Source organism: Megascapheus bottae, chromosome 6 (genome assembly GCF_031878675.1).
Source record: "Megascapheus bottae isolate mThoBot1 chromosome 6, mThoBot2.hap1, whole genome shotgun sequence".
Taxonomy (NCBI): domain Eukaryota; kingdom Metazoa; phylum Chordata; class Mammalia; order Rodentia; family Geomyidae; genus Megascapheus; species Megascapheus bottae.
Genome location: NC_143514.1, coordinates 1,230,001 through 1,257,895, shown reverse-complemented (window position 1 = coordinate 1,257,895; position 27,895 = coordinate 1,230,001). Strand labels below are relative to the sequence as shown.

General features: G+C 42.6%; 1 protein-coding gene across 1 annotated transcript in view; it reads left to right on the top strand.

Annotated features, from left to right (window-relative positions):
* Positions 1-27,895, top strand: part of Dennd2c (DENN domain containing 2C) — a 63,406-nt gene that overhangs the window by 18,521 nt on the left and 16,990 nt on the right. The window contains exons 4-11 of the mRNA XM_090334077.1: positions 5,845-6,821; positions 9,404-9,540; positions 11,175-11,287; positions 12,231-12,401; positions 15,506-15,602; positions 19,390-19,434; positions 22,001-22,188; positions 26,031-26,140. Coding sequence (XP_090190203.1) covers positions 6,004-6,821; positions 9,404-9,540; positions 11,175-11,287; positions 12,231-12,401; positions 15,506-15,602; positions 19,390-19,434; positions 22,001-22,188; positions 26,031-26,140 — 1,679 coding nt within the window. The 5' untranslated portion in view covers positions 5,845-6,003. The remainder of the gene's footprint in view (positions 1-5,844; positions 6,822-9,403; positions 9,541-11,174; positions 11,288-12,230; positions 12,402-15,505; positions 15,603-19,389; positions 19,435-22,000; positions 22,189-26,030; positions 26,141-27,895) is intronic.

Here is a 27,895-nt window from a genome sequence, read left to right as displayed (position 1 = left end):
AGGAGAAATGTTTGAAAAGTCAAAGCAAGTTAGACGCTTGCTTTTTTTTTTTTTAGGTTCATTGGATCGGTTTCTCTCATTTGCTTTAAAATATTTGTAACTAAATTCAATCACAAATTTTCTACAAGATTAACCCTACAGACTTTATTAAAGATGTATCTAGAGACATTAAAAATTAATGACATCTGCTATTTGAACATAATATACTTAATATCCTCAACAGTTCACATTCCAACCCATTTCTTGAGCAGATTTTATTGTTTGCTGACACATGTTGCAGCATCTTTGTTATAATTTATGTAAGCTTTTATTTTGTGCTGGTATTGAGCTTGAACACAAGACCTGAGCATTCTTGTTTAGCCTTTTCTCTTTGGCGCTCGTCATGTGAGCCATAGCTCCACTTGTAGCTTTTTATTGCTTAATTGGAGATGAGTTTCAACAGGTTTTTTGCCTAGGCTGCCTTCCAATTGGCATCTTCATATCCCAGCCTCCTGAGTATCTGGGATTACAGGGGCGAGGTAGCCCCTCCCTCCCAGCTTTCTCATTTCATAATTAAGGAAAGAGAAGACCAGAAGCAGTTGTCTGAGGGTAACTATGACATAGAAAAGGGTGTTTATTTGTTTTGGGTGTTTTTGTGCCAGTCCTGGGGCTTGAACTCACATGCTTTTCCTGTGGTTTTATACTCAAGTCTAGCCACCAATGCCCAGATGTTTCTACATATTTTTGAGAGATATCTGTTATTGTTCATATTATTTATCCCTTTTTATTTCTGTATATTAGTTTTTTGATATATATATATATATATATATATATATATATACATTTTTTTTTTTTTTTGGCCAGTCCTGATCCTTAAGCTTAGGGCCTGAGCACTGTCCTTGGGCTTTCTCAAGGCTAGCACTCTACCATTTGAGCCAAAGCACCACTTCCGGCTTTTTTCTCCCCCATGTTCATGGTACCAAGGAATCAAACTGAGGGCTTTGTGCATGCTAGGTGAGCACTCTACCACTAGGCCACGTTCCTGGCCCTGGTGTAACTATATTAAAATTTGTTTATAGTTGAGCACCCGTGGCTCACACTTATAATCCTAGCTACTCAGAAGGCTGAGATCTGAGGATCACGGTTCAAAGCCAGCTTGGGCACAAAAAGTCTGTGAGATTCTTTTTTTTTTTTTTTTTTTTTTAAGAAACAGTGTCCAAGGACAGTGCCCAGGCCCTAAGTTCAAGCCCCAGGCAAAACAAAAACAAAAACAAAAATTATTATGAATATGTATCTAAAAGTATGTGTGAAGATGTGTTTTCCTTCCATGTAAAGCACCTACTGATAATTATCAGGTGTGATAGCACTCATTTAATTCCATAAGAAACTGCAGAGTTCTTTTTGAAAGTGGCTATAGTATAATATACCAGCAGTGCTTGAGAGTTCTAAGAACTCCAATACTTAGTATTCTCCTTCTTTTCATATATGTCATTCTGACGTTCATGTAGGGTATCTAGAGTTTTAACAGTCATTTCCTTGATGACTAATAGTGCTGTGTATCTTTTCATGAGCTTTATTATGCTTATTGGTTACACATAAAGCTTTTGTAAAGAGTTTGTTTGAAGCTTACTCAGGTTTTAATTGTGGTGTTGGCCTTACTCATTTGTTAATATTAATAGTTAATATGTCCTGGATTTAAGTCATTGTCAGATGATATTTATTTATTTATTTATTTATTTATTTATTGCTTGCTTGCTTGCTTGCTTGCTTGCTTGCTTGCTTGCCAGTCCTGGGCTTGAGCTCAGGGCCTGAGCACTGTCCTTGGATTTTTCTCAAGGCTAGAGCTCTACTACTTGAGCCTCAGCACCACTTCCGGCTTTTTCTAAGTATGTGGTACCAAGGAATTGAACTCAGGTCTTTGTGCATGCTAGGCAAGCACTCTACCACTAGGCAAAATTCCCAGCCCGTCAGATGACATTTATATACATGTACACACATACACAAAATTTTGTGTTCCATGTAAGAAATATGTTTCTTTCCTAAGTTTATGGGACTTTCAAATTCTAATATTTACACTTATGTTTTCCTCATGTTAGTTTTTGTTGTTTTTGCCTGTCTTGGGCTTGAACTTGGCCTGGGCATTGTCCCTGAGCTTCTTTTTGCTCAAGGCTTGTGCCACTTGCAGCCTTTTCTGTTTATGTGGCTTCATTCTTGCTAGGCAAATACTCTACCACTAAGTCCATTCTCAGTCTCATACTTTATTTTTTTAAATTTTATGCCAGTCCTGGAGCTTGAACTCAGGGCATGGGTGCTATTCCTGAGATTCTTTTTTTTTTTTAACCATAGGCTAGCACTCTACCACTTGATCCACTGCCCCACTTCTGACCTTGTCTGAGTAGTTTATTGGAGATAAAAGTCTCACAGACTTTCTTGCCTGGGTTGGCTTCAAACCATGATCCACAGACCCTAGCCTTGACGATAGGTATGAGTAGCTATGATAATAGGTATGAACCACCAGCACACAGCCTCAAGTTAGTTTTTATAAATGATGTGGGTGACAATCAGATTCCACTTCTGTGTTAAAAACGGTTAAGCCTTCTCCTGCTGGATGGCAGTCAGCTGACATACAGACGTGGGTCCTCTACTGGTCCTTTTGTCTGGCCAGTTGCTATTTTTTTTTAAATTGTAAAGGTGATGTGTTTGACGAGTCTTTAATGTATGTTGCTTTCCTTGCTAAACTATAGTAAGTCTTGGAGACAAGAAGGCTGTTTCTCTAACTCTGTCCTTTTTGTGAAAATTATTAAGGCCATTCTAGGTGCATCCCATTTAAAAAAGTGCTGGGAGGCTGGCTTAGAATGTGGCTTAAAGTGCTTGTTTAACGTGCATGAAGCCCTGGATTCAATTCCTCAGTAATACATAAACAGAAAAAGCCAGAAGTGGCACTGTGGCTCAAGTGGTAGAGTGCTGGCCTTGAGCAAAAGAAGTGCTCTTACTTAGCTTTTTCAACTCAAAGCTGGTACTTTATTACTTGAGCCATATCTCTTTCCTGTTACATGGCTAATTGGAGATAAGGGTCTCCAGAATTTGTTTGCCCAGGCTGGCTTTGAACCATTACCCTCATCCCTCAGCCTTTCAAATAGCTAGTATTGCAGTGGGAGCACCTTATGTAGGTTTCCCGTTGGCCTTTCAATTCTGCTTGTCGCATGTAACTTTGTTTTTGTGTTGGTGATAGTGGTAGTGGTCTTGTTGGCTACCCCTCCTCCATCTTTTTGGTATTAATTTTTAGAAATACATGTTCTTGTAGTAGTTGCACTAGGGTTTACAACATACAAGTCACTTACCACGTTCAGATACTGTAAAATGACTTCATATATAAACTAAGAAACTTAAAACACTACGAATTCAATAAAGTGTTCCCTGGGGCCTTGAACTTCTATTCCATCATTTCCCTGGGCTGGCTTCTCATCTACTCTCTGCATTCCCAGCATACCTGGCCTCCCCGCTGCCATGCTGCAGCATTGCTGCCCCAGGTTGGGCATGTGAGATCCCAGTTGGGCAGGCTGCCTGGTCCAGGCTGGCAGCGTAATAGTAGACTAGGTAGAAGACCTGCAAGAGGTGTTGGCTCTGCAGAAATGAGGCTGTCTCCATGCAAGTCCAGATGTCCAGGAGTGGTATCATCCTTGTGGTCACCTGTCTGCCATTGGTTGAGAAGGAAGCCATTAGGATGGAGAGACATCTGACTGGACTTACCTGGCCCTTCCTCATCCAGGTCACTGATTGCCATGCCCATTTGACTGATGGGAGGAGGGGTTTAGAGTGTTAGGTATGTGTGAGTGTGTTCCAAATCACAGGATGTCTTCCCCCACACACACACACACACATACACGCTCTCCCCTTCCTGTGAGGGTGTGTCCTCACCAACAGATACTCCTCCTCACCTTCCCTCCTCCCAAGGAATGTTCTTGACTGACTGATACCTAGAGAGAATTTCCCTCCTGAATGTGGCTTGTATTCGACTCTTCCGGTAGCTTGAGTCACCCTTCAGGGCAAGCCACATAGTAATTCTGTAGTCAGTTATTCTTCATATCAAATCACTCAGTGATATATACATTTAAAATGGACCCTTAATAATAGAGATAAAATGTAAAACTCATGCTTTTGATGGGATAGTTTTACTTAAGGCAGCACTAGATGGTGAATAAAGAATATATAGTTGAAAGAATGGCTAACGGAGCAGGGTAAAAAAGCTTTATATATACCTTTCAGGCAGTCTCTTTTTTTTCTTTTCTTTTTTTTTTTTTGGGGTGGTGTGGGACTTGAACTCTAGACCTGGGCGTTGCCCCTGAGCTCCTTTAGCTCAAGGCTAGTGCTCTACTCCTTGGGCTACAGCACCACTTCGGGTTTTCTAGTAGTTAATTATAATCAAGAGTCTCAGTTTCAGCTGGGAGTTTGGCTTAGTCATAGAGGGCCTGTCTTAACATACACAAAGGCTGAGGTTCAATTCCTTGGTACCACAGACATAGAAAAAGCCAGAAGTGGTGCTGTAGCTCAAGTGGTAGAGCTCTAGCCTTGAGAAAGCACAAAGACGGTGCTCAGGCCCTGAGATCAAGCCCCAGGACTAGAAAAAAAAAGTCTCAGTTTCTGCCCAGGCTGAGTTGTAACTATGATCCTCACACCTCACATGGAAGCCTTCTGAGCAGGATTATGAATGAGAGTTACCAACACTCAGCTAGATCTGTAGACTTGTAGGAATGGTTTCAGTGAAAGTGGATGAGGTTACAAAAACTTGTGTGTGTGTGTGTGTGTGTGTGTGTGTGTGTGTGTTGCATGACTATCACTTGGGGTCAGCTGTACTGACAAAGCTAGGCTAAGATATTTTTCTGCCAGTTAAGCAGGGCCACACAGAGAAAGTGCAAGGAAGGATGGCCCTACCTCAGGAAATTTTGAGTCAGTTGCTATTTATAATCCAAAGGCAGCAGAACTCGAGAGCAGATCTTTTCTCCATTGGTGGGAAAGCTTTTCTGCCAAATTTCATCCTTGAGCAAACAGTTTATGTGCCTGGCTGAGTGAGGTGTCCATGTAAGTAGAAGGTGTGTCTGTGATTTGCTGATCTGGGGCAAGGGTGTGGTGGGGATGGGGGAAGTTCCATGGCACAGCAGCTATTACATTTAAAGAAGTACTAGATTCTGAATGAATGCCTGATATTCTCTTGAGCATAGCCTCCCACACTGCTACCTTGAACCACCAGCATTCAGGAAACAGGCACATCTCTATGTGTGCAGTGTAAATAATTTAGGGATGGGTGGGCAATGTGTTAGTGATGCTTAAATCAGAATATTATAAAACTTGTATTAAGCCAAGTGCCATTGGCTCACACCTGTAATCTTACCTACTCAGGAGAGTGAGATCTGAGATTCCCAGTTCAAAGCCAGCCCAGGCAGATAAGTCCATGAGACCCTTTTTTTTTTTTTTGTCGGTCATGGGGCTTGAACTCTGGACCTGTGCACTGTTCCTGAGCTCTTTAGCTCAAGGTTACTGCCCTAACCCTTGAGCCACAACACCAATTCTGCTTTTCTAATGGTTAAGTGGAGATAAGAGACTCCCGGACTTTTAGTGCCCTGGCTGGCTTTGAACCAAGATCCTCAGATCTCAGCCTGTTGAGTAGCTAGGATTACAGGTGATGAGACTCTTATCTCTAGTTAACCACCAATATATAAGAAGTGGCAATGTGGCTTAAAGTGGTAGAGAGATAGCCTTGAGTAAAAAAGTTCAGGGACAGCACCCAAACCCTGAGTTCAAAGTCCCATGATCAAAACTAAAAAAAATAACAACAAAACTGTGTTAACCTTTTTTTCATTTTAATAGGGATGTCAAGATAGACTTGTAGCCCATTTCAACAAGGATCAATGATCAAAGTAGTTGTATCCACGTTAGACGTGAAAGGAAGCTGTGCACTCTGTAGGGTGAACAACTCAGTGTTTCACAGTTCCTGGCCATGGTGCCTTTGTAAGTCCAGCCCTTGTCATGCACCCAACCAGGAATATGGATGTTGGCTTTTCTCGATCTGCGGTTCAGACACTGTCACGAAGCCACTGCAAAAACATCAAGCAAAAAATCTCTCAGTGGGAAGGAAGGACTAACGGCACCTCCAGTCCAGCCAAGTGGCGTCCAAAGGACTTTGGAGTGAGGTATGGCCACTGTCACCAAGTTCTTCCTAAGGAAAATCTTGAGGAGGGAAGTAGCAAAAAGTTGGATGTAACCAACTCCCAAAGCATGGGTTTCCATGTGAAAGATGCTAGAAGCCATAATCAAAGTGAAGATCACATTGAGAAAGCCCAGTGTGGAGACAGGCACCACTTGAAGAATGGAGCAGACCTAGATGGGATCTGTTCTCGGGTCACACAGATTGAGAGCTGGAAGGCAGTTGTTCTGAATCCAGAGACTTCATTACCTCCAGGAAACTTGTATACCTCACAAATATTGTGGAAAAAACCAGAGGCACTTCCTCCAGATAAAGTCTTCAATTTGGCTTTACAACATTGTGACTCGTCAGCCAAAGAACTTAATTTCAGAGTTCTAGATAGTTCTTATGGAGTAACAAAGAGCTTGGAAAATATTTATTGTGAACCTGAGGGACAAGAGTGTGGCCCCTCTATAAATCCTTTGCCAAAGCCACGCAGGACCTTCCGCTATTTATCTGAGTCTGGTGGTCTACCATATAAAGGAAGAAACTGTGACCAAAACTACTGTGAAGATCATTCTTGTACAGAGACTTCTTTGGCCTCTTCTCAGGAACCTGAACCAAAGAAATATGGTGGAAAAATCAGAGGGCGATCAAAAAGGTAAGGCACGCCGTCTCTCTCTCTCTCTCTCTCTCTCTCTCTCTCTCTCTCTCTCTCTCTCTCTCTCTCTCTCTCTCTCTCTCTCTCTCTCCCTCCTTCTTTCTTTCTTATTTTTATTTTTTGCCCATCCTGGGGCTTGAACTCAGGGCCTGAGTACTATCCTTGGATTTTCTCAAAGCTAGTGCTCTACCACTAGGCAAACACTCCACCACTAGGTCATGCTCCCAATACCATCCACCCCCCTACCCCCCGGAAAAAAAAATAGTAGGTCTTCATTCTACAGTGTCCTTGGACACTTTTTGCTCAGAGTTAGTGATCTGCCACTTGAGCCACAGCACTACTTCTGGCTTTTTCTGAGTATGTGGTACTGAGGAATCAAACCCAGGACTTCATGCATGCTAGGAGAGTCCTATTTTCCTTATTAGATGAATGTCTACTTCCCAGCTTATGTTACGGAACTCACTTGATATAGTGATTGATTAACATTGAGTAGTTTCTGGAAGAAGAGGAAAATGTAGAAGTCTAGGAAATTGACAGTTTTTCAACATAAGAGCATCAGAAAACCTTCTAATTTAAATTTGTAAAATTTGTTTATTTATTTAGTGCAGCAGTCCTGGGGCTTGAACTTGGGGATGAGTGCTATCCGTGACCTTTTTGCTAAAGGCTACCACTCTTTCCACTTGAACCACAGCTCTACTTTCAGCTTTGTGGTGGTTAATTAGAATAAGATCTCACATACTTTCCTGCCCTGGATGGCTTTCAACCATGATCCTCCAATCTCAGCCTTCTGAGTAGCTAGGATTACAAGTATGAGCTACTGGTACCTGGCTAGTTACGTAAATTTTTTTTTGCCAGTCCTGGGCCTTGAACTCAGGGCCTGGGCACTATCCTTGGGTTTCTCAAGGCTAGAGCCCTATCACTTGAGCCACAGCATCATTTCTGGGTTTTTTTTCCCCTATGTATGTGGTACCAAGTAATCGAACCCAGGTCTTCGTGCAAGCGAGGCAAGCATTCTACCACTAGGCTAAACTCCCGGCCCTATAATTTAAAAAAAAAAATTATCTTTGCCTTGTTATCGGTGGCTCATGCCTGTAATCCTAACTACTCAGGAGGCTGAAATCTGAGGATCACGGTTCAAAGCCAGCCCAGATACATAAGTCCTTGAGACTCTTATCTCCAGTGAGCCACTAAAAATCGGAAGTGGAGCTGTGACTCAAGGGAGTAGAGTGCTAGCCTTGCGCTAAAGAGCTCAGGGACAGTACCCAAAACCAGAGTTCAAGTCCCACGACTGACAAAAAAAATTATCTTTGGCTAGACACTGGTGGCTCATATGTGTAACCCTAGCTACTCTGGAAGCCAAGATTTGAGGATAGTGGTTCAAAACCAACCTTGACAGCATGGTCTGAAAGACTCTTGTCTCCAGTTAACTGCCAGAAAGCCAGAAGTGGCACTGTGGCTCAAAGTGGTATAATGCTATCCTTGAGCAAAAGATCTCAGGGCCCAAGTTCTGTCCCTGAGATCTTGTCCCAAGATGAAAAATAAATAAATTGTTAAGTAGTTTTACAAAGAGATTTCTATTCACCTTGACATTTTATGAGTATAATACATCTTGATAAGTGTCACCCTGTCTCTATTTTGTCATGGTTCAAATTAAGTTTTAGGAGCAGAATTAAGACCTGAATATCAGGTTTGAAGGCAGCCAGGGCAGATAAATCTGTGAAACTCTTATCTCTAATTAACCAGCAAAAAAAAAAAAAAAAAGCTGTGGTCAATTGGTAGAGTGCCAGCCTTTAGCAAAAAAAAGCAAAACCAAAGCTCAAAGCCCAGAGTGTGAACCCTACTATTAGCACACATATAAAAGAAGCCTCAAGGAACTGAGTACATTCTTCAACTTCATTTAGAGCAGCAGGCCTTAGCTCCACTTTTTTTTTGGTCAGTTGTGGGGCTTGAACTCTGGGCCTGATCGCTGTCTCTGAGCCCTTCAGCTCAAGGCTAGTGCTTTACCACTAGAGCTACAGCACCACTTCCAGTTTTCTGGTGGTTAATTGGAGATAAGAGTCTCATGAACTTTTTCCATGTCTGGGCTGGCTTTCAACCCTGATCCTCAGATCTCAGCCTCCTGAGTAGCTAGGATTATGGCATGAGCCACTTATACTCAGCTTAGCCCCACTTTAATTAGGCCTAAAGAAAAGCATGAAAGTAATTGGCTAAAATCCTTGTTTTCTCATGTGAATTTAGAGGGCACCAGCTGTGTTGTTTATTCTTAGATTTATTTATTATTATTGGGGGGGGCAGTCCTGGGGCCTGAGCACTGTCCTTGGGCTTTCTCAGGGCTAGAGTTCTACTACTTGAGCCACAATACCACTTCTAGCTTTTTTTCTCCGTATGTGGTACCAAGAAATCGAATCTGGGTCTTTGTGCATGCTAGGCAAGGACTCTACCACTAGGCCAAACACCCAGCTTATTCTTAGATAACTGATAAGAGCAGCGTTGTAATTTTGTACACAATACTTAATCTACTCATACCAAATTTAGCATTAAAGTTTTTAAAGATGTCACCTTAAATATCTTTTTTTCTTAAGGAAGTCCTTTGAATTTGAGGATATTCAGCACTTTCGAAACCGGAACTCACCCAAGATTCATGAAGAACTGGCACGAAATTCTGGTTCAGCACTTTATTTCACACAGTCCGAGGATAATATCTACGAGGATATCATATGTAGGTGTATACAACATTGCAATTAAATTTAATTAATATGTATTTGGTGATGCCCTTAATTGGAGGAAGGTATTTTCTCCTACAACCAAACATACCTTGTTTGCCTTTGTAATGTGGAACTCTTGGGTATATATACATAGTGTGTGTGTGTGTGTGTGTGTGTGTGTGTGTGTGTGTGTGTGTGTGTGTGTGTGTGTGTGTGTCTGTGTTTGTGTGTGCTAGTAACTAGTCCTTAAACTCATGGCCTGGACACTGTCTCTTAGTTTTTTACTTAAGGCTGGCTCTGTGCCACTTGAACCACATCTCATGTTCAGCTTTCTGGTGGTTAATTGGAGCTAAAAGCCTCATGGTCTTTCTTTCCCTGGCTTTGAACAGAGATCCTGAGAGCTAGTCTCCTTAGTAACTACTATTACAGACATGAGTCACTAACCTTGCCTATAAATTCTCTTATTCTTTTTTTTTTTTTTTTTTTTGCCAGTCCTGGGCTTGAGCTCAGGGCCTGAGCACTGTCCTTGGACTTTCTCAAGGCTAGAACTCTACCACTTGAGCCTCAGCACCACTTCCGGCTTTTTTCTATGAATGTGGTACCGAGGAATCGAACCTGGGTCTTCATGCATGCTAGGCAAGCACTTTAACCACTAGGCCAAACTCCTGGCCCCAAATTTTCTTATTCTTTAATGAGTTTTACTGTCATGGACTGCTTAGTTGGGAAGAAAATATTTTCAGTATGATATTTGAAAATTCTTTTTAGCTTGGACACCTATGTGATTTTTTTTTTTTTTTGCCAGTCCTGAGGTTTGAACTAATGGCCTAGTCACTGTCCCTGAGCTTCTTTTTGCTCAAGACTAGCACTCTACCACTGGAGCCACACCTCCCCTTCTGATAATTGGAGATAAGAGTCTCACAGACTTTTCTGCCAGTGCTGGCTTTTTTTCCAGGGGCAGGGGTATAGGGAGTGTTATGGGGCTTGAACTCTGGGCCTAGGTGTTGTCCCTGCGCTCTTCAGCTCCAGGCTACCACCTTGCCCTTGAGCCACAGCCCCACTTCAGATTTTCTAGTGATTAATTGGAGATAAGTCTCTTGGCTTTGTAGTACCCAGGCTGGCTTTGAACCTTGATCCTCAAATCTCAGCCTGCTGAGTAGCTAGGATTATAGGTGTGAGCTACCGCCTGGCCAATGCTGGCTTTGAACTAATCCTCAGATCTCAGCTTCTTGAGTAGCTAGGATTACAGGCATGAGCCACAAGCACCCAGCCTTAAGTGATTTTTTTTCCAGTCCTGGGGCTTGAACTCAGGGCCTGAACACTGTCGTTGGACATTTTTTGCTCAAGGCTAGCACTCTGCCACTTGAGCCACAACACCACTTGCGGCTTTTTCTATGTATGTGGTATCGAAGAATCAAACCCAGAGCTTCATGCATGCTAGGCAAGCACTCTACCACTAGGCTCTGCTCCCAGCCCTTAAGTGATTTTTTATGTGCTTTAAAGTGCTGTTGGTTAGAGACCTTCTTTACAGCAGTTGAGAATAGGAAAACTGAATGTAGTCAATATTTTATTTCTTTTTCTAGCTGTAGTCACTTTTCCTTCTACTTGTGTTCTTTTAAACAAAAAAGAAAAGTCTCTTTACTTTTTTAAGATCCCAGCAAAGAAAATCCTTATGAAGATATTTCAGTACAGCCTTTACCCACATGGCGATCTCCTTCAGCCTGGAGACTTCCACCTGCTAAAAGTGCTTTCAAAGTACCCAAGGTATGACCAGGGGAGCAACTGAAGGAAACACTAGAATCTTGTTGGTCGGTTGTGGGGCTTGAACTCTGGGCCTGGGTGCTGTCCCTGAGCTCTTCAGTTCAAGACTACTACCCTATCCCTTGAGCCACAGCCCCACTTTCTATTTTCTGGTGATTAATTGGAGATTGAGTCTCATGGACTTTTGTGCCTGGGCTGACTCTGAACCTTGATCCTCAGACCTCAGCCTTCTGAGTAGGTAGGATTACAGGTGTGAGCCACCAGTGCCCAGCTTTGTTTATAATCAGTACAGAGGGATGAATACAGTTCATCCCTCTGTAAAACTAAAGGGCTGCACCTTTATTTGTGTGGGTGAAATTTTTGTTTGTGTGTTTTGATGACAGTACTGGGGTTTGAACTTGTGACCTTAGTTCTCCTTGAGCTTTTTAACTCCAGGATGGTCTTGAGCCATACCTCTACTTCTGGCTTTTTAGTGGCTCTCTTAGATTTGTTTGCCTAAGTTGGCTTCAAATCTGATCCTCAGATTTCTGCTTTGTGAGGAGCCAGGATTACAAATATGAGCCTCCAGAACCTGGCAGCACACATTTCTTTAAATTTTTTGTTATTTGTTTTTGAATGTTACCATTTCAGAAAGAATTGAATATGAGTCCCTTCGCCCAGTGAACTTGTCAGTTCACTGTAATTCCTGCCATTCCACAGTCTCCTTTCTACTTGGGGTCTACATTTCCTCCCTCAGCCCTAAAAACATTGACCTCTGGCCTGAGTTAGAAGAGTAGGAACTGTTGTTGCTGCAGAGTCTGATTACAGAGAAGCTGCTTTACCCAGATGAGAAACAGGTTATGGTATCCAGTTTGGGATGCTTACAAAAGATGGTCTTTCCTAGGATAACTGACTTTGTAGGAAATTTAGATGATCTTACTTTACCCATGTACCTTCTCCTATTTAGCTTCCTCCCAAGCCTCAGTTCCCTCACCGGAAGACTATGGACCTGAAGAACTCCCAAGCTTGCTTATGGCCAAAGCTGACCAAGGACACCACTTTGCCAGTCACTTTAACAGAATGGAAACTTTTCCGAGCTGGAGAAGTTGTAAACAGGAAAAAGAGAAATCTTCCAAGGGTGAGGATTCCGTGACTTACATTCTTCCAATCTTATGCCAGCATTTACACATTAGCTGAGTGCTGGTGCTTCATGCCTGTAATCCTGGCTATTCAGGAGGCTGAGGCATTTTGAAGCCAGCCCAGGCAGGGTAGTCCGTGAGAATCTTATCTCCAATAAACTACTCAGAAAAAGCTGGAGTTGGAGCTGTGGCTTAGGTGGTAGAGTGCTAGCCTTAAGCACAAATAGGCTCATAGACAGCACCTAGGCCCTGAATTCAAGCTGCAGGAGTGGCACATACACACAAGAAAAGCACTTTGGCTGGCTGGTGCTGAAGCCTCAGTTGTCAACAGGCTGATAGCAATTTTACCTATGGTCCTGTTTAGATTAAGAATGTACCAGATCCAGCTGGGCGAGGTATCTCACGCTTGTAGTCCTAGCTACTCAGGAGGATGAGATCTGAGGATCAAGGTTTGCTGCCAGCCTGGGCACAAAAGAACCTGAAACTCTTTATCTCCAATTAGCCACTAGAAAACAGGAAGTGGCACTGTGGCTCAAGAGGAAGGGTGGTAGTCTTGAATTGAAGAGCTCAGGGACAGTGCCCAGACCCCCCCCCCAAAAAAAAAATGTGCCAGATGCAATGCAAGCTTTTATTTTGGAATCTCTTCAGGGATAATCCACAAGAAAGCAGTTTTCATTTACTTTCACTGTGATGGCTCCAGCTATGCCTGGAGGAGAAATTGTATTCCTAGCTTGGAATCACTGATCTTGTCCATATGCCTCTTTCCCACCCTTCCTCCGTTTTCTGCTGTGCAGGCCTATGAGGGGTGGCTTGCTAAAGTGCAACTCTGCTAGGTGTTTGTTTGTTGTTGTTTTTTTTAACATGTCCTGGGGCTTGAACTCAGGGCCTGAGCACTGTCCTTAAGCTTTTTTCCTCAAGAATAACACTCTGCCAATGGAGCCACAGCACCACTTTTTCTATGTTTGCGGTACCAAAGAATCGAACCTGGGTCTTAGTACATGCTAGGCAGGTACTCTACCACTAGGCCAAACTCCTGGCCCTCTCTGATAGGTTTTATATTGTTGATGTCACATTGTTAGAACAGCCTGGCTGGCTTCTCTCATTTCCTAGAAAGGATATTTCACAGTATTTGCTCTCTAAGAGGTCAGTGTACATTCTTCTTAGCTCATTACCAAAATATTGTGTTTTATTTCATTGCTAGCACAGTAGATTCCTTTCTGAATCTTTGAGCAGCTTTTTTAATTGTTCTTTTCAAATGCATACTAATGATTTTTACTATTTGGGATCTTTATGAAGTCAAAACATGCTTACTCCCATATCTTTTCTATAATCCATAACCACACACTTTATTTAGGACTTTCATCTTGATTGTCATAGTGGTAATACCTAAGAACATTAAGAACACTGGCAGTTTTTACTCAAATGGCAGTTGCAGAAAACTTTAAAGACAAGCATCTAAAAATATGGGAGTCATCTGCATATTGGAAGCACATGTTTTTTGCAGGTGTGTCCTTTTTTGTTTGTTTGTTTGTTGGTTGGTCGAAGGCCTTGAACTCTGAGCCTGGGTGCTGCCCCTGGGCTCTTCAGCTCAAGGCTACTGCCCTACTCTTTGAACCACAGTACCACTTCCGGTTTTCTAGTGGTTAATTGGAGATGAGTCTCATGGACTTTAGTGCCCAGGCTGGCTTTGAACTGTAATCCTCAGATCTCAGCCTCCTGAGTAGCTAGGATTACAGGCATGAGCCACTGCGCCTGGCATTCAGATGTTTTCTCGTACTGGACTGTTTCATGGCCCACTGGCTACCAGGATTATTCAAGAAATATAAGGACACAGGAAAAATGTCTGGCTTCTGTCAAGCAGCTTTGTTGACTGTCAGCTTATGTAGTGTTCTTTTTGTTTCTCGTTAGTTGTGGGACTTGAACTCAGGGTCTGGACATTTTCCCTGAGGTCTTCATTTGTTCAAGGCTAGCATTCACTATTTTGAGCCACACAGCTCCACTTCCAGATTTTTTAGACTTTCTTGCCAGGGCTAGCTTTGAACCGCAGTCCTCAAATCTCAGCCTCCTGAGTAGCTAGGATTACAGGTGTAAGCCACTAGCACACAGCTTATGTAATGTTTAAATCTCTTAACAAGTACAATTTTAGGCATTGTATTAAATCAAAACCATTACTTAAGAATAGCTTAGAATGTTAAGAAAGAAAGATATAGTATGCATGGAAAAAAGTTGAATCATGTTTTTACAAGTGTCTGATCTTGACCACTAATTCTTTCTTTCATTCAGAATGTGGCTCTCTCTGTTTCTGTGCCTCTCTGTCATATTTACCCTATCTGCAAAGAAAGAATTCTGAGTAACTTACATTAAGTAGATAGTTATATAACAGTTTCAAAATAAGTGTTCTGATTTCTAAAATAGCTTCTATTTGTGAATACTTCCAGTAGCAAAGAGTGCATTCTCTTTGATAAAAGTGTTCTAAGCATGATTACCCTCTCTTTGGGAAGAATTCCTGGGAGCACAAATAGCTGAGCCTCGCCCTGCCTTCCCAATGAGGGAGTCTTCCCTTCCAGCTTTGGGCTAGTGAAAGCTTGCCTCTGCTGGAGGTTTCACCACCTGGAAGTCCAGTGGCCACGTGGCCTGCATGTTGAGACGTGGACCACAGAGACACTCCCTGACTCACTGGGCTCCATTCATCTGTAAGGAAGCATCCTTACCACTCTCTACCAGTAAGAGAAGCACAGTAAACCAACGTTTTTATTTTTGTTTTGCTAGTCCTGGGGCTTGAACTCAGGGCCTGGGCTCTGTCTCTGAGCCTCTCTGTGCTCAAGGCTATTGCTCTGACACTTGAGCCACATCGCCACTTCTGGTTTTTTCTGTTTATATGGTTCTGAGGAATCAAACCCAGAGCTTCATGCATGCTAGGCAAGCACTCTACCACTAAGCCACATTCCCAGGCCCTAGACCAACTTTCTAGACTCAGAGTTGGAAAATATGAAGCAGATATTTTTTTTCTCTAAATGAGACCCTTATAATGTCAACAAGCTATGAACCTTGTGGATTGGTTATGACATATTTTTCTGGTCTTTTTTTTTCCTTCTCTTTTTAGCTTGTAATGAAAATAGATGACATATTTGAATCTAAAAGAGGGAAGAAGAGGGTAAAATTACACCCTTACACCGGAAAGGAGGTACTTCCCTCAAAAGGTAAGAGTTTGTTCTTTCCTGCTATCTGTAGTTGTCAGCATATGAAGGGAAAATGATATAACTTGAACCTTGGAAGTTATTATAATTTTTTGCTTTGCTATCCTGCCTATGCAAATTAAATACAATCCTTGTTAGGAAAGAGACTGTTTTCTTCACATCCTTTTCACATAACTCTGTGCCAAGTAATAAGTATTATATGAATAAAAAATTTTTTAAATCATTATAAATCAATAAAACCAATTTTCACATGCAGTTTGAATCATTAGTTTGTAGTACTACTGTGGCTTCTAAACATTTATTAGTAGAGGTCTTTTTTTGTGTGTATTGGCTTGAACTCAGAGCCTCCTGTTGTTACTTGGCTTTTTTTTTTTTTTTTTGCCAGTCCTGGGGCTTGAACTCAAGCCCTGGGCACTGTCATTGGGCTTTCTCGAGACTAGAGCTCTACCACTTGAGCCACAACACCATTTTCAGCTTTTTCTAGGCATGTGGTACTGAGGAATTGAACCCATGACTTCATGCATGCTAGGAGAGCACTCTACCCCTGACCCCTCACTTGGCTTTTTCACTCAATTCTGATCCATACCAATACTTCCAGTTCTTTACTGGTTAATTGGAGATGAATTTTTTTCACCTTGGATGGCTTCAAAGTATGATCCTCAGATCTCACACTCCTGAATAAGGATTACAGTCATGAGATACCAGTGCCTAGCAATATATAAGCCTTTTTGTTGTTGTTTTTATATACACTGGTACTGGGGCTTGAACTCAGGGCTTTGGCACTATCTTAGCTTTTTTGCTTAAGGCTAGCACTACCACTGAGCCACAACTCTACTTCCAGTTTTATAGTAATTAATTAGAGGTAAGAGTCTCACAGGCTTTCCTGCCTGGGCTGGCTTTGAGCCATAATTCCCAGATCTCAGCCTCTTCATTAGTGAAGATTATAGACATGAGCCACTGACACCTAGCAGTGTAGACCTTTTTGGAGGAGAAATGAAAACTACATAATTGTAGAATGAAGGAAATGTCCTCAATTGGTAGTTACCCCAGAAATTTATTAGTTTTATTTCGCAGGTGCCTAAAATAAAACTTATTAATTAAGAAACTTAAAATACTCATAATGGATTATTAAAATATTTATATAAAATATTGTGAGGAAAAATAAGTAAAATATTGTGAGCGTGTGGGTTATAGTTCCCTGGTAGAGCATTGTAATGTGAATGAAGACCTGAGTTTCATATAAGATATTGTGAGGGTCTGGGATGTAGTTCAATGGTAGAGCAGTGAAATGTGCATGAAGCCCTGAGTTCTATCCACAGAACTGCAAAACAAAGCAAAAATAAGTAAAACTACCAAACACAAAACAAGAAAACATCTTGTGAGATTCTTGATGTGGTTATATACCAAAAAAAAAAAAAGGTGTAGAATTCAGTGAACTTAGGGTGTATAAGGTATAAGTAGGAAAGAATAGCAAAGTTATATTAGAAGGGAATATTTCCTTTTTTTTTGGTCAGCCCTGGAGCTTGAACTCAGTCAGGGTCTGGGCACGTCCTTGACCTCTTTTGTTCAAGGCTAGCACTCTACCACTTTGAGCCAGAGTTCCACTTCTGGTTTTTTGGTGGTTGATTGGAAATAAAAGTTTCACATAGACTTTCTTGCCTGGGCTGGCTTTGAAGCTCAATCCTCAGATGTCAGCATCCTGAGAAGGTAGGATTGTAGGTGTGAACCACCCAGCAGCATAATGTGTCCTATTTTTATAGCCTTCAAAGGAAATTTCTCTTAATTTCCCTTAAAAAATATTCATTCTACATTCTAACAACTTACCCATCTGAAAATAAAATTCTCAGGGATACAGATTAAGATTCTATTCCTACTCTATAATGACTGGTTTTAATCTCCCACCCTTCAAAAAAGCTACCCTCACCCAGGTGCCATTGGCTCACATCTGTAATCCTAGCTACTCAGGAGGCCAAGTTCTGAGGATCACAGTACAAAGCCAACCCAAGCAGGAAAGTACCAGACACTATCTCCAATTAACCACCAAAAGGCCATAAGTAAAGCCGTGGCTCAAGTGCATAAGGGGCAGAGTGCTAGTATTGAGCGAAAAACCTAAGGGAAAGTGACCAGGGCCTGAGTGAAAACCCCAATTCTGGAATAGGCACAGAAATTTTCTTTACTAGCCCAAGTTGCTAGTTTATATCACCAGAAAAGAAAAAAATAGACACAAAAAAGAGCAATCACTACCTTGTAATCTTCCAAGTAAACATTTATCCAGCAACTTCAAGCCACCCCTCTATGGGCTAGAGGGGCTTTTCTCAAGCCAGAGAGCTCTGTTACCACAGTTCTCAGGTTTTTATTGGACTCCTGAAGCTTTTGTCTGTATGTCAACAGAGCCTAATTGTATATGCCTGGCTATTTGATACTTGTTAGGCTTTACTGAATATATTCCAACCTAAATATTTCCTGACACTCAGTTTTCAAATGTTGGAAAACATTCTACTGCCTTCCAGGTTTTTGTTTGTTTGTTTTGTCAATGATGGGGCTTGAACTCTGAGCCTGGGCACTGTCCCTGAGCTCCTCAGCTCAAGGCTATACTATTACTTTGAGCCAAAGGGCCACTTCCAATTTACTCGTGGTTAATTGGAGATAAGGGTCTCACAGACTTTTTGCGCCCAGACTAGCTTTGAACCTCGATCCTCAGATCTCAGCCTCCTGAGTAGCTAGAGGGGTGAGCCACCGGTGCCTTTCAGTTCTATCATTATAATTTTGTGGCTGAAGATACGAGTGTTAAAAAAAAGCCAGAAAAAAAAGACCCGAATATTTTAGTTGTTGTAGTTATTGCTGTTGGTGGTGGTGGTGGTGGTGGTGGTGATGATGATGAAGATGATGAAGCATCAACTCAGGGCCTGTGCACTATCCTTAAGCTTTTTGGCTCAAGGTTTGTACTTTGAGCCACAACTCCAGTTGAATTTTTAGGTGGTTAATGGGAGATAAAAGTCTTAGTGACTTTTGGGCTGGGAGTTTGGCCTAGTGGTTAAAGTGCTTGCCTAGCATGCATGAAGACCCGGGTTCGATTCCTTGGTACCACATACTTAGAAAAAGCCTGAAGTGGTGCTGAGGCTCAAGTGGTAGAGCTGTAGCCTTGAGAAAATCCGAGGACAGTGCTCAGGCCCTGAGCTCAAGCCTAGGACTGGCCAAAAAAAAAAAAATTGTCTTGAGACCAGGAGTTTGGCCTAGTGGTAGAGTGTTTGCCTAGCATGCATGAGTTGGATTCCTTGCTACCCCATACATTGAAAAAGCTGGAAATGGTGCTGTGGCTCAAGTGGTAGAGTTCTAGCCTTGAGAAAACCCAAGGACAGTGCTCAGGCCCTGAGTTCAAGCCCTAACACTGGCAGGGGAAAAAAAAAAGGTCTTTTTTGTTTGGTTGGTTTTCTTTTCTTTTCTTTTTCTTTTTTTTGGTTGGTTGTGGGGCTTGAACTGTGAGCCTAGGCACTGTCCCTGAGCTCTTCAGCTCAAGGCTAGTGCTCTACCACTTGAGCCACAGCATCACTTCCTTAATTGTCTTTTGGTAGTTAGACAAAGGGATTTCTGTTCAACCTGTTGTTTCATCTTGGTCAATGTCACCCCTCTACATTCGATTTTGACGACTGGCCTGAGCTTGGAGAAAGGCTTAGAGTCTTTATTATTCCTTACTTGGGTCCCCAGGTCTGTGGAGATTTCGTATTGTTCTCATCCTCATGGACTTCCTACTATTGGCCAATACAAATGGAAACGCTTCCTCTCTTTGCAGGCGAAACCAGTGGGAACGAAAGTGATGGCGAGTATCTGCCAAAGAGTGAGTGAGTCAGCAGGCCTCACCTCCCCGGCTGGCCCTCGCTGCGGGTGGAGTGGCACCTGCTTTTGTGACTAAGCACGCTTTTCCCCACATGAAGTTTCACCTGGTAGGGCATTTCTTCACTTTCAGAACCTGCTGAGATGAAGAGAACAGAACAGTCTACTGTCAGATGTGTCATCGCATGTAAAGGCTCCAGGAAGTGGGCTGAGGCTAGCCATGAGAGTTCAGCCATGGTCTGGAATGTTCTTGGGGAACAACACAGTGCTGCATGCCCAGACACATTTGCAGTAGTTTTGTGGCAGCCAAAACAGTTGTGAATCACTGACTGAGACAACTGCGTAGCCTTAAATATCTGGTATTTTTTTTTCATAGTAACTCAAGCATAATTATTAAATTACCGTGATATCGCTGGCATTGCAAAAGGAAATGTGTGTTGGTTTTGGCTCAGATGCACAAATATTCCAAAGTGCATAGAGCCTTTCTGACTATTTGTCCAAGCACACTTCAGCCCTTTATCCCTTCATCTGATGAAATGTCCCAGCAAGCGATGGACTCCATCCTTCCTTGCCTGCCATGCTGAGTGAGATATGACAGAGTAGAAGAGAATTATCCAAGTTGGACAGTAATCTTATGATTCATGGTCTTGTGCTCCTTCTGCCGGGATTCTGTAGTCTGACAGGAGGTGAAATGAAAGCATCATCGGGTTCTCCTTGATGTGTAATGATGACTAGCTCAGTGCTGTTTACTGTTCGTGAGAAATAGAACCTGAAATTGTGATTGGGGTTAAGTAAAGCTTTAGTTAAAGCATCGCATAGATTCAATAATTCTAGGGAACCATTCATAGTGTGTATGGGTGTGTCCGTGTGGCTTGAACTCAGGAACTTGTATTGTAGCTTAGCTTTTTCACTCAGGGCTGGTTCTCTACCACTTGAGACACACTTACATTTCTGGCTTTTTTTTCTGTTTAATTGGAGATGTGTCTTTTAGATTTGTCTGCTCAGGCTGACTTCAAACTGTGATCCTCAGATCTCAGTTTCGTTTTTTTTTTTTTGCCAGTCCTGGGCTTGAGCTCAGGGCCTGAGCACCGTCCTTGGATTTTTTCTCAAGGCTAGGGCTCTACCACTTGAGCCTCAGCACCACTTCCGGCTTTTTCTAAGTATGTGGTACCAAGGAATTGAACCCGGGTCTTCATGCATGCTAGGCAAGCACTCTATCACTAGGCCAAACTCCCGGCCAGATCTCAGTTTCTTGAATGGCTATGATTGCAGGGTAAGCCACCAGTACCTAGCCCTAGTTGGATTTTTTTGTTTGTTTGTGTTTGTTTTTTGAGAGTTTTTAATATTTTGATGCTTAATGTGACTTTTCAGGTTGAATGCAAGATACCACAAAAAGAAAAGAACAGTCAGAGAATGAGTCCACCAGTCAGTGGCTCACCATGAAACATAAGCAAATCTCAGAAACACTTAGACTATATTATTTCTTTTGTTACTAACCATTAGTGGAGATGATCTCAAATTGTTCAGCATTTAAAGATAAATGAGAAGAGAAGGTAGCTGTGGTAATAATTGTATTGTTTAAGTAATACTTTTTTCTGCTGGGCAAAGTTGCCTCTGCCTGTAATCCTAGATTTTGGTTTTCAGAGCCAGTAGAATCACAAGTGATTTTTGTTGTTGGTGTTTTGTTTTGGGGGTTTATTATTATTATTATTGCCAGTCCTGGGGCTTGAACTCAGGCCTAGGCACTGTCCTTGTCCTTGAGCTTTCTGAAAGTTAGCACTCTATCACTTGAGACACAACACCACTTCTGCCTTTTTCTGTGTATGTGGTACCCAGAAATCAGACTCATGCACTAGGCCACACTCCTTCCCCCTAGAATCACAAGTTTGAGGCCAGTTTGGGCTCTAGTGAGATCTAAATCAATCAAATGCCTCTTGAATTTCATTAATTTGAAGAGTAGTCTGTTAATGGTTATACAGGCACCCAGACTTTTCCCTTCTTTTCTTCTTTCTCTTCTGCTTTGTCTTTTTCTCTTCCTCCTCCGCTCCATTCCTCCTTTCTTAGAATCAAACTTAGGACCTTGAACATGTTAAACAAGCAATCAAGCACTCGATCCCACCCTTCCCCTCTCGTTTGGCACCACTTGTGATAAAAACATAGATCTAACATTAGAGGAAGAGGAGGGAAGACATGCTAGGCTAACCTTGGGTCTCATTTGATCAGACTTATCTTTGTCTGCACTTAGTCCCATCCTCTTCCTCCTGGTTTCATGTTTCCCTCACTGGCATCTCTTGGCAGTCAAGTGGATTTTTCCAGATGTTTTACATATGTGACTGCCACAAAAGAAGGGTGGCAAATGGTGACACAGACACATAGTGGTCATGATATTAAATGTCTGTTCCATCCTCAGCCATAGGTGGAGACAAACAGGAATGTCTGTAGGGAGGTATTGGCCATCTCCATTGATTCAGCAGTGATAGTGATGATGGGTCCTGTGTGAGAGGTGACCTCAGGGGCTAATAGGAGCAGAGAGTGGCACGGGGGAGACTGGAGCTATGGTTTCACCACAGATCGTCACAAGCGGCTGGCGCAGTTGCAACACTCTGCCAAGAGGAACCCTCACTACCAGACGTTGGAGCGGGACCTTATCGAACTGCAGGAGCAGCAGCTGTTTGAGCTGTTTGTGGTGGTGTCTCTGTACCAGAATCCCTCAGGAGCCAGCTACGTGCCTCAGATCATCCAGCAGTTCCCCAACAAGGTAGGTGCCTGGAGGCTCAGAAGCCCTGGAAGGTTCCTCTGCTGGGCTTGTTCTTTTCTCTTCTGTGCGGTTATGTCAGCCAGCTCTCACCACTACGGCACTTGCTGTGGATTTGGTGGGTGACTTTGATGACTTTCAGATGAGGCATGAGCCAGAGGCAAATAGGCCACAGGGAGAACAAACTCATTTGCCAAGGCAGGTTTTTATTTTTGACTTTATCATTAAATACTCTAGCAAGTTACAAAGATTTCATTTCCTCATCTTTAACAAGAGGAGGATGAATGTGGGGGAATGTAGTATAGTGTGGGATTTGAGCGATCCCTGCAAGGTTTTCACTTCTGAGTATGAGGTCGTTTTGTTTATTTTTTTGTCGATTGTGAAGCTTGAACTCAGGTTTTGGGTGCTTTCTCTGTGCTGTTCAGCTCAAGGCTAGTGCTCTACCACTTTGAGCACTTCTGGTTTTCTGGTGGTTAATTGGACATAAGAGTCTCATGGACTTTCCTGTCCACGCTGGCTTTGAACTGAGATCCTTAGATCTTAGCTTCCTGATTAGCTAGAATTACAGGTGTAGACCACCAGCACCTGTCTTGAGATAATTTAAATAAGCACTTAGAGCAATGTCTGGCATATAACAAACTACATATAATGTTACTTCTTATAAGGATTTAATGAGATATAAATGCATTTGATCATGGTAGCTGTGGGTTTGTTGTTTTTCTCCTTTTGGGATAGGGTCTTGCTAGGTAACCAAGGATGGCCTCAGATCGGTGATGCTCTTGACTCAGCCTCTAAGTGTTTGGATTTATAGGTGTGCATCATCACACCTACCTTTGCCATTAGTAACACTATCATTTGATTTGCTCTGTCTACCTTTTCCAAACATCTATTCATCTGGTACAGTGACTCATACTTGAAATCCAGTCATTCTGGGGACACAGATTGAGAGGATCATGGTTTGAGGCCAGCCTGGGCAGAAACGTGAGATCTCACCTCAACGGAAGAAGTTGGGCATGGTATGCCTGAGTCACCATCGCTGTGGCAGGAAGTATAAGAGGATCCAGATCCAGGCTGGCCTAAGCAAAAAGCAATGATGTATATTAAAAAATAATCAAAGCAGGGGCTGGGGGTGTGACCTAGTGGTAGAGTACTTGCCTAGCATGCATGAAGCCCTGGGTTCGATTCCTGGGTACCACATACACAGAAAAAGCCAGAAGTGAGGCTGTGGCTCAAGTGATAGAGTGCTAGCCTTGGGAAAGCCCAAGAACAGTGTCCAGGCCCTGAGGTCAAGCCCCAGGATTGGCAAAAAATAATAATAACCAAAGCAGAAAGGGCTGGAGGTACAGCTCAAGTAGGGAAGTACTTGCCTAGCAAGTACAAGGCCCTTAGCTCAAACCACCAGGAAAGAAAGTCAGATTTCAGGGATTAGAACTTATAGTTTATTCATTTGTAGTGAGACACACACCTTCAATTTACATACTAGTGTGTGTTTCTGCTTTGCTGGAGATCCTGGAAAGATAAACGCTTCCTAAATGACATTGCTAAGATACAGAAGCTGGCCAGTGTGGTTATGTAAGGCCCTTGGCTTGGCAAGGACCAGTGCAGTCACATAAAGCTTTTGGCTTGAGGCCAGCCTTGGTGCTCTGAAGTTGCCATCTGGAAATGCTTAATAGTTATATCTTTGGATTTGTGTTGTGGTTTGTTTTTTTGTTTGTTTTTGTATTTTGCCAGTCCTGGGCTTGTACTTAGGGCCTGACCACTGTCCTTGGGCTTTCTCAAGGACAGATCTCTACCACTTGAACCACAGCACCATTTCCAGCAGCTTTTTCTATGTATGTGGTATCGAGGAATCGAACCTAGGTCTTTGTGCATGCTAGGCAAGCACTCTACCACTAGGCCATGCTCCTATGTTTTTTCTGGAATTAAATTCTGATAGAAGTTAGGTTTGTGCTAAGGTCTGACCTCCTGCTGCCCATCCTGCTTTAGTTTGGTAGTTCTAGTTCTCTGGGCCCTTTCTGGCTTTTTTTTTTTGTCCCAGTACTGGAGCTTAAACTCAGAGCCTTATGTTCTCAATTTTTTTTTTTTTTTGCCAGTGTCAGGGCTTGAACTTAAGGCCTAAGTGAAAATTTCTCAAGGATAGAGCTCTGCCACTGAGATACAGCACTATTTCTGGCTTTTTCTATGTATGTGGTACTGAGGAATTGAACCTGGGTCTTTGTGCATGCTAGGCAAACACTCTTCCACTAGGCCTCACTTAAGGCCTCACTTAACTTTTTTGCTTAAGGCTGGCAGCACTTGAGCTATCCACTTATGGTTTGGGGGTGGGTTTTTTTTTTGGTTGGGTAATGTATAGAGGGTTACAGTTACATTCACCAGGTAGTAGGTGCATTACTTCTCACACATTGATACCCCTTCTCTTGTGTTTGTCCCCATTTTCCTCCCCCCACTCCCTCCCAATCATCTTGTTTTCTCCCCACTTACGGCTTTTTTTGTTAGCTAACTTGGAGATTAGAGATGCATGGACTCTCTGTCTGCACTGTCTGGCTTTAAACTGTGATCCTCAGATCTCAGTCTCCTGAGTTGCTTGGGTAACAGACATGAGCTATCAATACCAGGCAGCTCATACTAATTTCTATATGACTTTTGGCTTACCTACATTTAGACTGTCTAGTACAGTACAAACACACTTTTTACAAAAGTCTTTAATGCTAAATTGTATGGCAGGTTGCAAACCAGTAATTAGGAAGCACAAATTACATGCTAGGGGAAATGATCTTATATGGGGTAAATTCTAAAAATAGTATAATTTCTAAGTAACAGTCATCTGCATTTTCAAATATCTTTGATTATTGATCAAAGAATGTTTTAGTCTGGCTAGGCCTATAGTATCAATGTATTATACAATGGGTCTTAATATTCTATGATTCATAAAAATTTTGTAATTTTACTCATATATAAATTCTAAAGTAAATACTGTCTCTAGAGAAGAGACAGGGTTTCTACAGATAGGAAACCTTTCTGTATAAAAATAGGATTCTTGCCAGGCACAATGGCTCACGCCTGTAATCCTAGATACTCAGGGGGCTGAGATCCTAAGATTAAGGTTCAAAACCAGCCGGGGCACTAAAGTGTATGAAACTCTTATCTCCAATTAACCACCAGAAAACTGGAAGTGGCACCGTGACTCAAAGGGTAGAGGTACTAGCCTTGAGATGAATTGCTCAGGGATAGCACCCAGGCCCAGAGTTTAAGCCTCATGACTGACAAAAAAAAAAAAGAATTTTTGAGAGTCCCTGGGCTTGAACTAGGACCTGAGCACTGTCCTTAGGCTTTCTCGAGGTCAAAGATCTACCACTTGAGCTACAGCACTACTTCCAGCTTTTTCCATGTATGTGATACCAAGGAATGGAACTCAGTCTTCATGCATGCTAGGCAAGCACTCTACACTAGGCCATACTCCCAGCCCTGCAAAATAAGATTCTTTATATTTATACTCAGAACATCTTCAGTAACATTCAGTCTTTTCCTCTTTGTTTTGCTTTCCGAAACTGACTTGGTTTTTTGTTTGTTTATTTTATCCCTGGGCCTGGGCATTGAACCAGAGCTCCTCAGCTCAAGGCTACTACCCTACCCCTTGAGCCACAGCCCCACTTCCCATTTTCTAGCAATTAATTGGAGATAAGAGTCTCACGTTCTTTGGTGCCAGGACTGGCTTTGATTTGCAATCCTTAGATCTCAACCTCCTGTGTAGTTAGGATTATAGGCATGAGCCACTGTGCCCAGTAAGACTGGCTTGTTTTTATTTCTCTTCTCCATTTGCATACAATATCACCTATGTTTTTCAGGGTGACCATGGTTATAAGCAATCCAAAGATACCGAAGAGAGGCTCAAAGTTATCCCAAAGTTTTGTTTTCCTGACTCAAAGGACTGGATGCCAACCTCAGAACTCAAGAGGTAAGTGGGCCATGTTTGTTTGTTTGTTTGTTTGTTTGTGTGTGTGTGTGTATGTGTCTGTCTGTCAGTCCGTCTGTTGGGGGGGTGCGCGTCAGAGTGGCAGGTTGCCAGTCCTGGGGCTTGAACTCAGTTCTTGGGCACTGTCCTTGAGCTTTCTCAGGGCTAGTGTTCTACCACTTGAGTCACACACCACTTCCAGTTTTTTCTGAGTATGTGGTAGAGAGGAATCAAACGCACGGTTTTGCGCATGCTAGGCAAGCACTAGGCCACACTCCAGACCCAAGGGCCATTGTTTTTGATGTGTAATATTGAAAGTGCAAAAATAGAATCGGAGAATTTGAAAATTGGGCCAAGAGTGAACTCACACAAATACTGGCCAATGAATGATTCTTAGAGGGAAGGAAGAAACAGAATTAGAATATTTCCCAGGTGGGACTCAAAAAAGAAAACACATAGAAGCTGGGTGTGGTGGCTCATGCCTTCAGTCCTAGCTGCTGAGATCTGAGGATTGCAGTTCAAAGCCAGCCCGGGCATGGAAGTTTGTGAGACTCTTGTCTCCAAATAACCACCAGAAAACTAGAAGTGGTGCTATGGCCCAAGGGATAGGGTGGTAGCCTTGAGCTAAGGAGCTCAGGGACAAAGTCCAGGCCCAGAGTTAAAGTCCCCTGACTGTCAAAAAAAAAAAAAAAAAAACGGAGTAAATTCAGTATTAGAGAGAAAACAAGCTAAACAGTCATTTCAGGCCAGGCACAATGGCTCACGCCTGTAATCCTAGCTACTCAGGAGGCTGAAATCTGAGATCACAGTTCAAAGCCATCCTGGGCACTAAAGAACTTGAGACTCATCTCCAATTTATCACTAGAAAACAGGAAGTAGGGCTGTGGCTCAAAGGGTAGAGCCGTAGAGCTCAGGGACAGCTCCTAAGCCCAGAGTTCATGCCCTATGACCCACCAAAAAAAAAAAAAAAAGGCATTTCAATTTGCCAGATTTGCAGGAAAAAGTAGTTCTACTTTACACATAATAAGAAATGGACTGAGGGTTGGGAGTTTGGCCTAGTGGTAGAGTGCTTGCCTAGCATGCACTAAGACCCAGATTTGATTCCTGGATACCACATACATAGAAAAAGCCAAAACTGGTGCTGTGGCTCAAGAGGTAGAGTGGTAGCTATGAGAAAGCCCAAGGACAGTGCCCAGGCCCTGAGTTCAAGCCCCAGGACTGGCACCAAAAAAAAATGGACTGAAAGGGAAAACAATCCCTTGATTTGAGGACTGTAGACAACATAGAAACAAAGAGTCCAGAGCAGTGGCCCTGCCTGGCTTCTCCTTTCAGTTGCGGGACAAGCACAGCCTGCACAGGGAGGCTTCAGTTTGGGAGATGCTAGCCTAGAGAAGTGCAGCACTGAGACTGTAACCCAGGTCTCTAGAGGAAACTGCCATTTTAAACTGGTAACCCACCATCATCTCTGAGTTCAGTTTTATCTGAAACTGACTTAGATGTGGTGGTTCAGGCCTGTAGTTTGGGGTACTTAGAATGCGGAGGCCAAGGGATCACTTGAGCCAGGACTTTTAAGGCCAGCCTGAATAGCATAGTAAGACCCCATCTGGAATAAGAAAAAAAAACAAAACACCCCACAGCCAGGTACTAAGCCTGATCAAGTGAAGCATCTCTCAGCAGGGTGGTGGTCTCCATTGTCACCTGTGTAGCCCCCAAACTTCCTCCAGACCAGCTGCTGTCATCTGTCACCAGTTTAGTCTG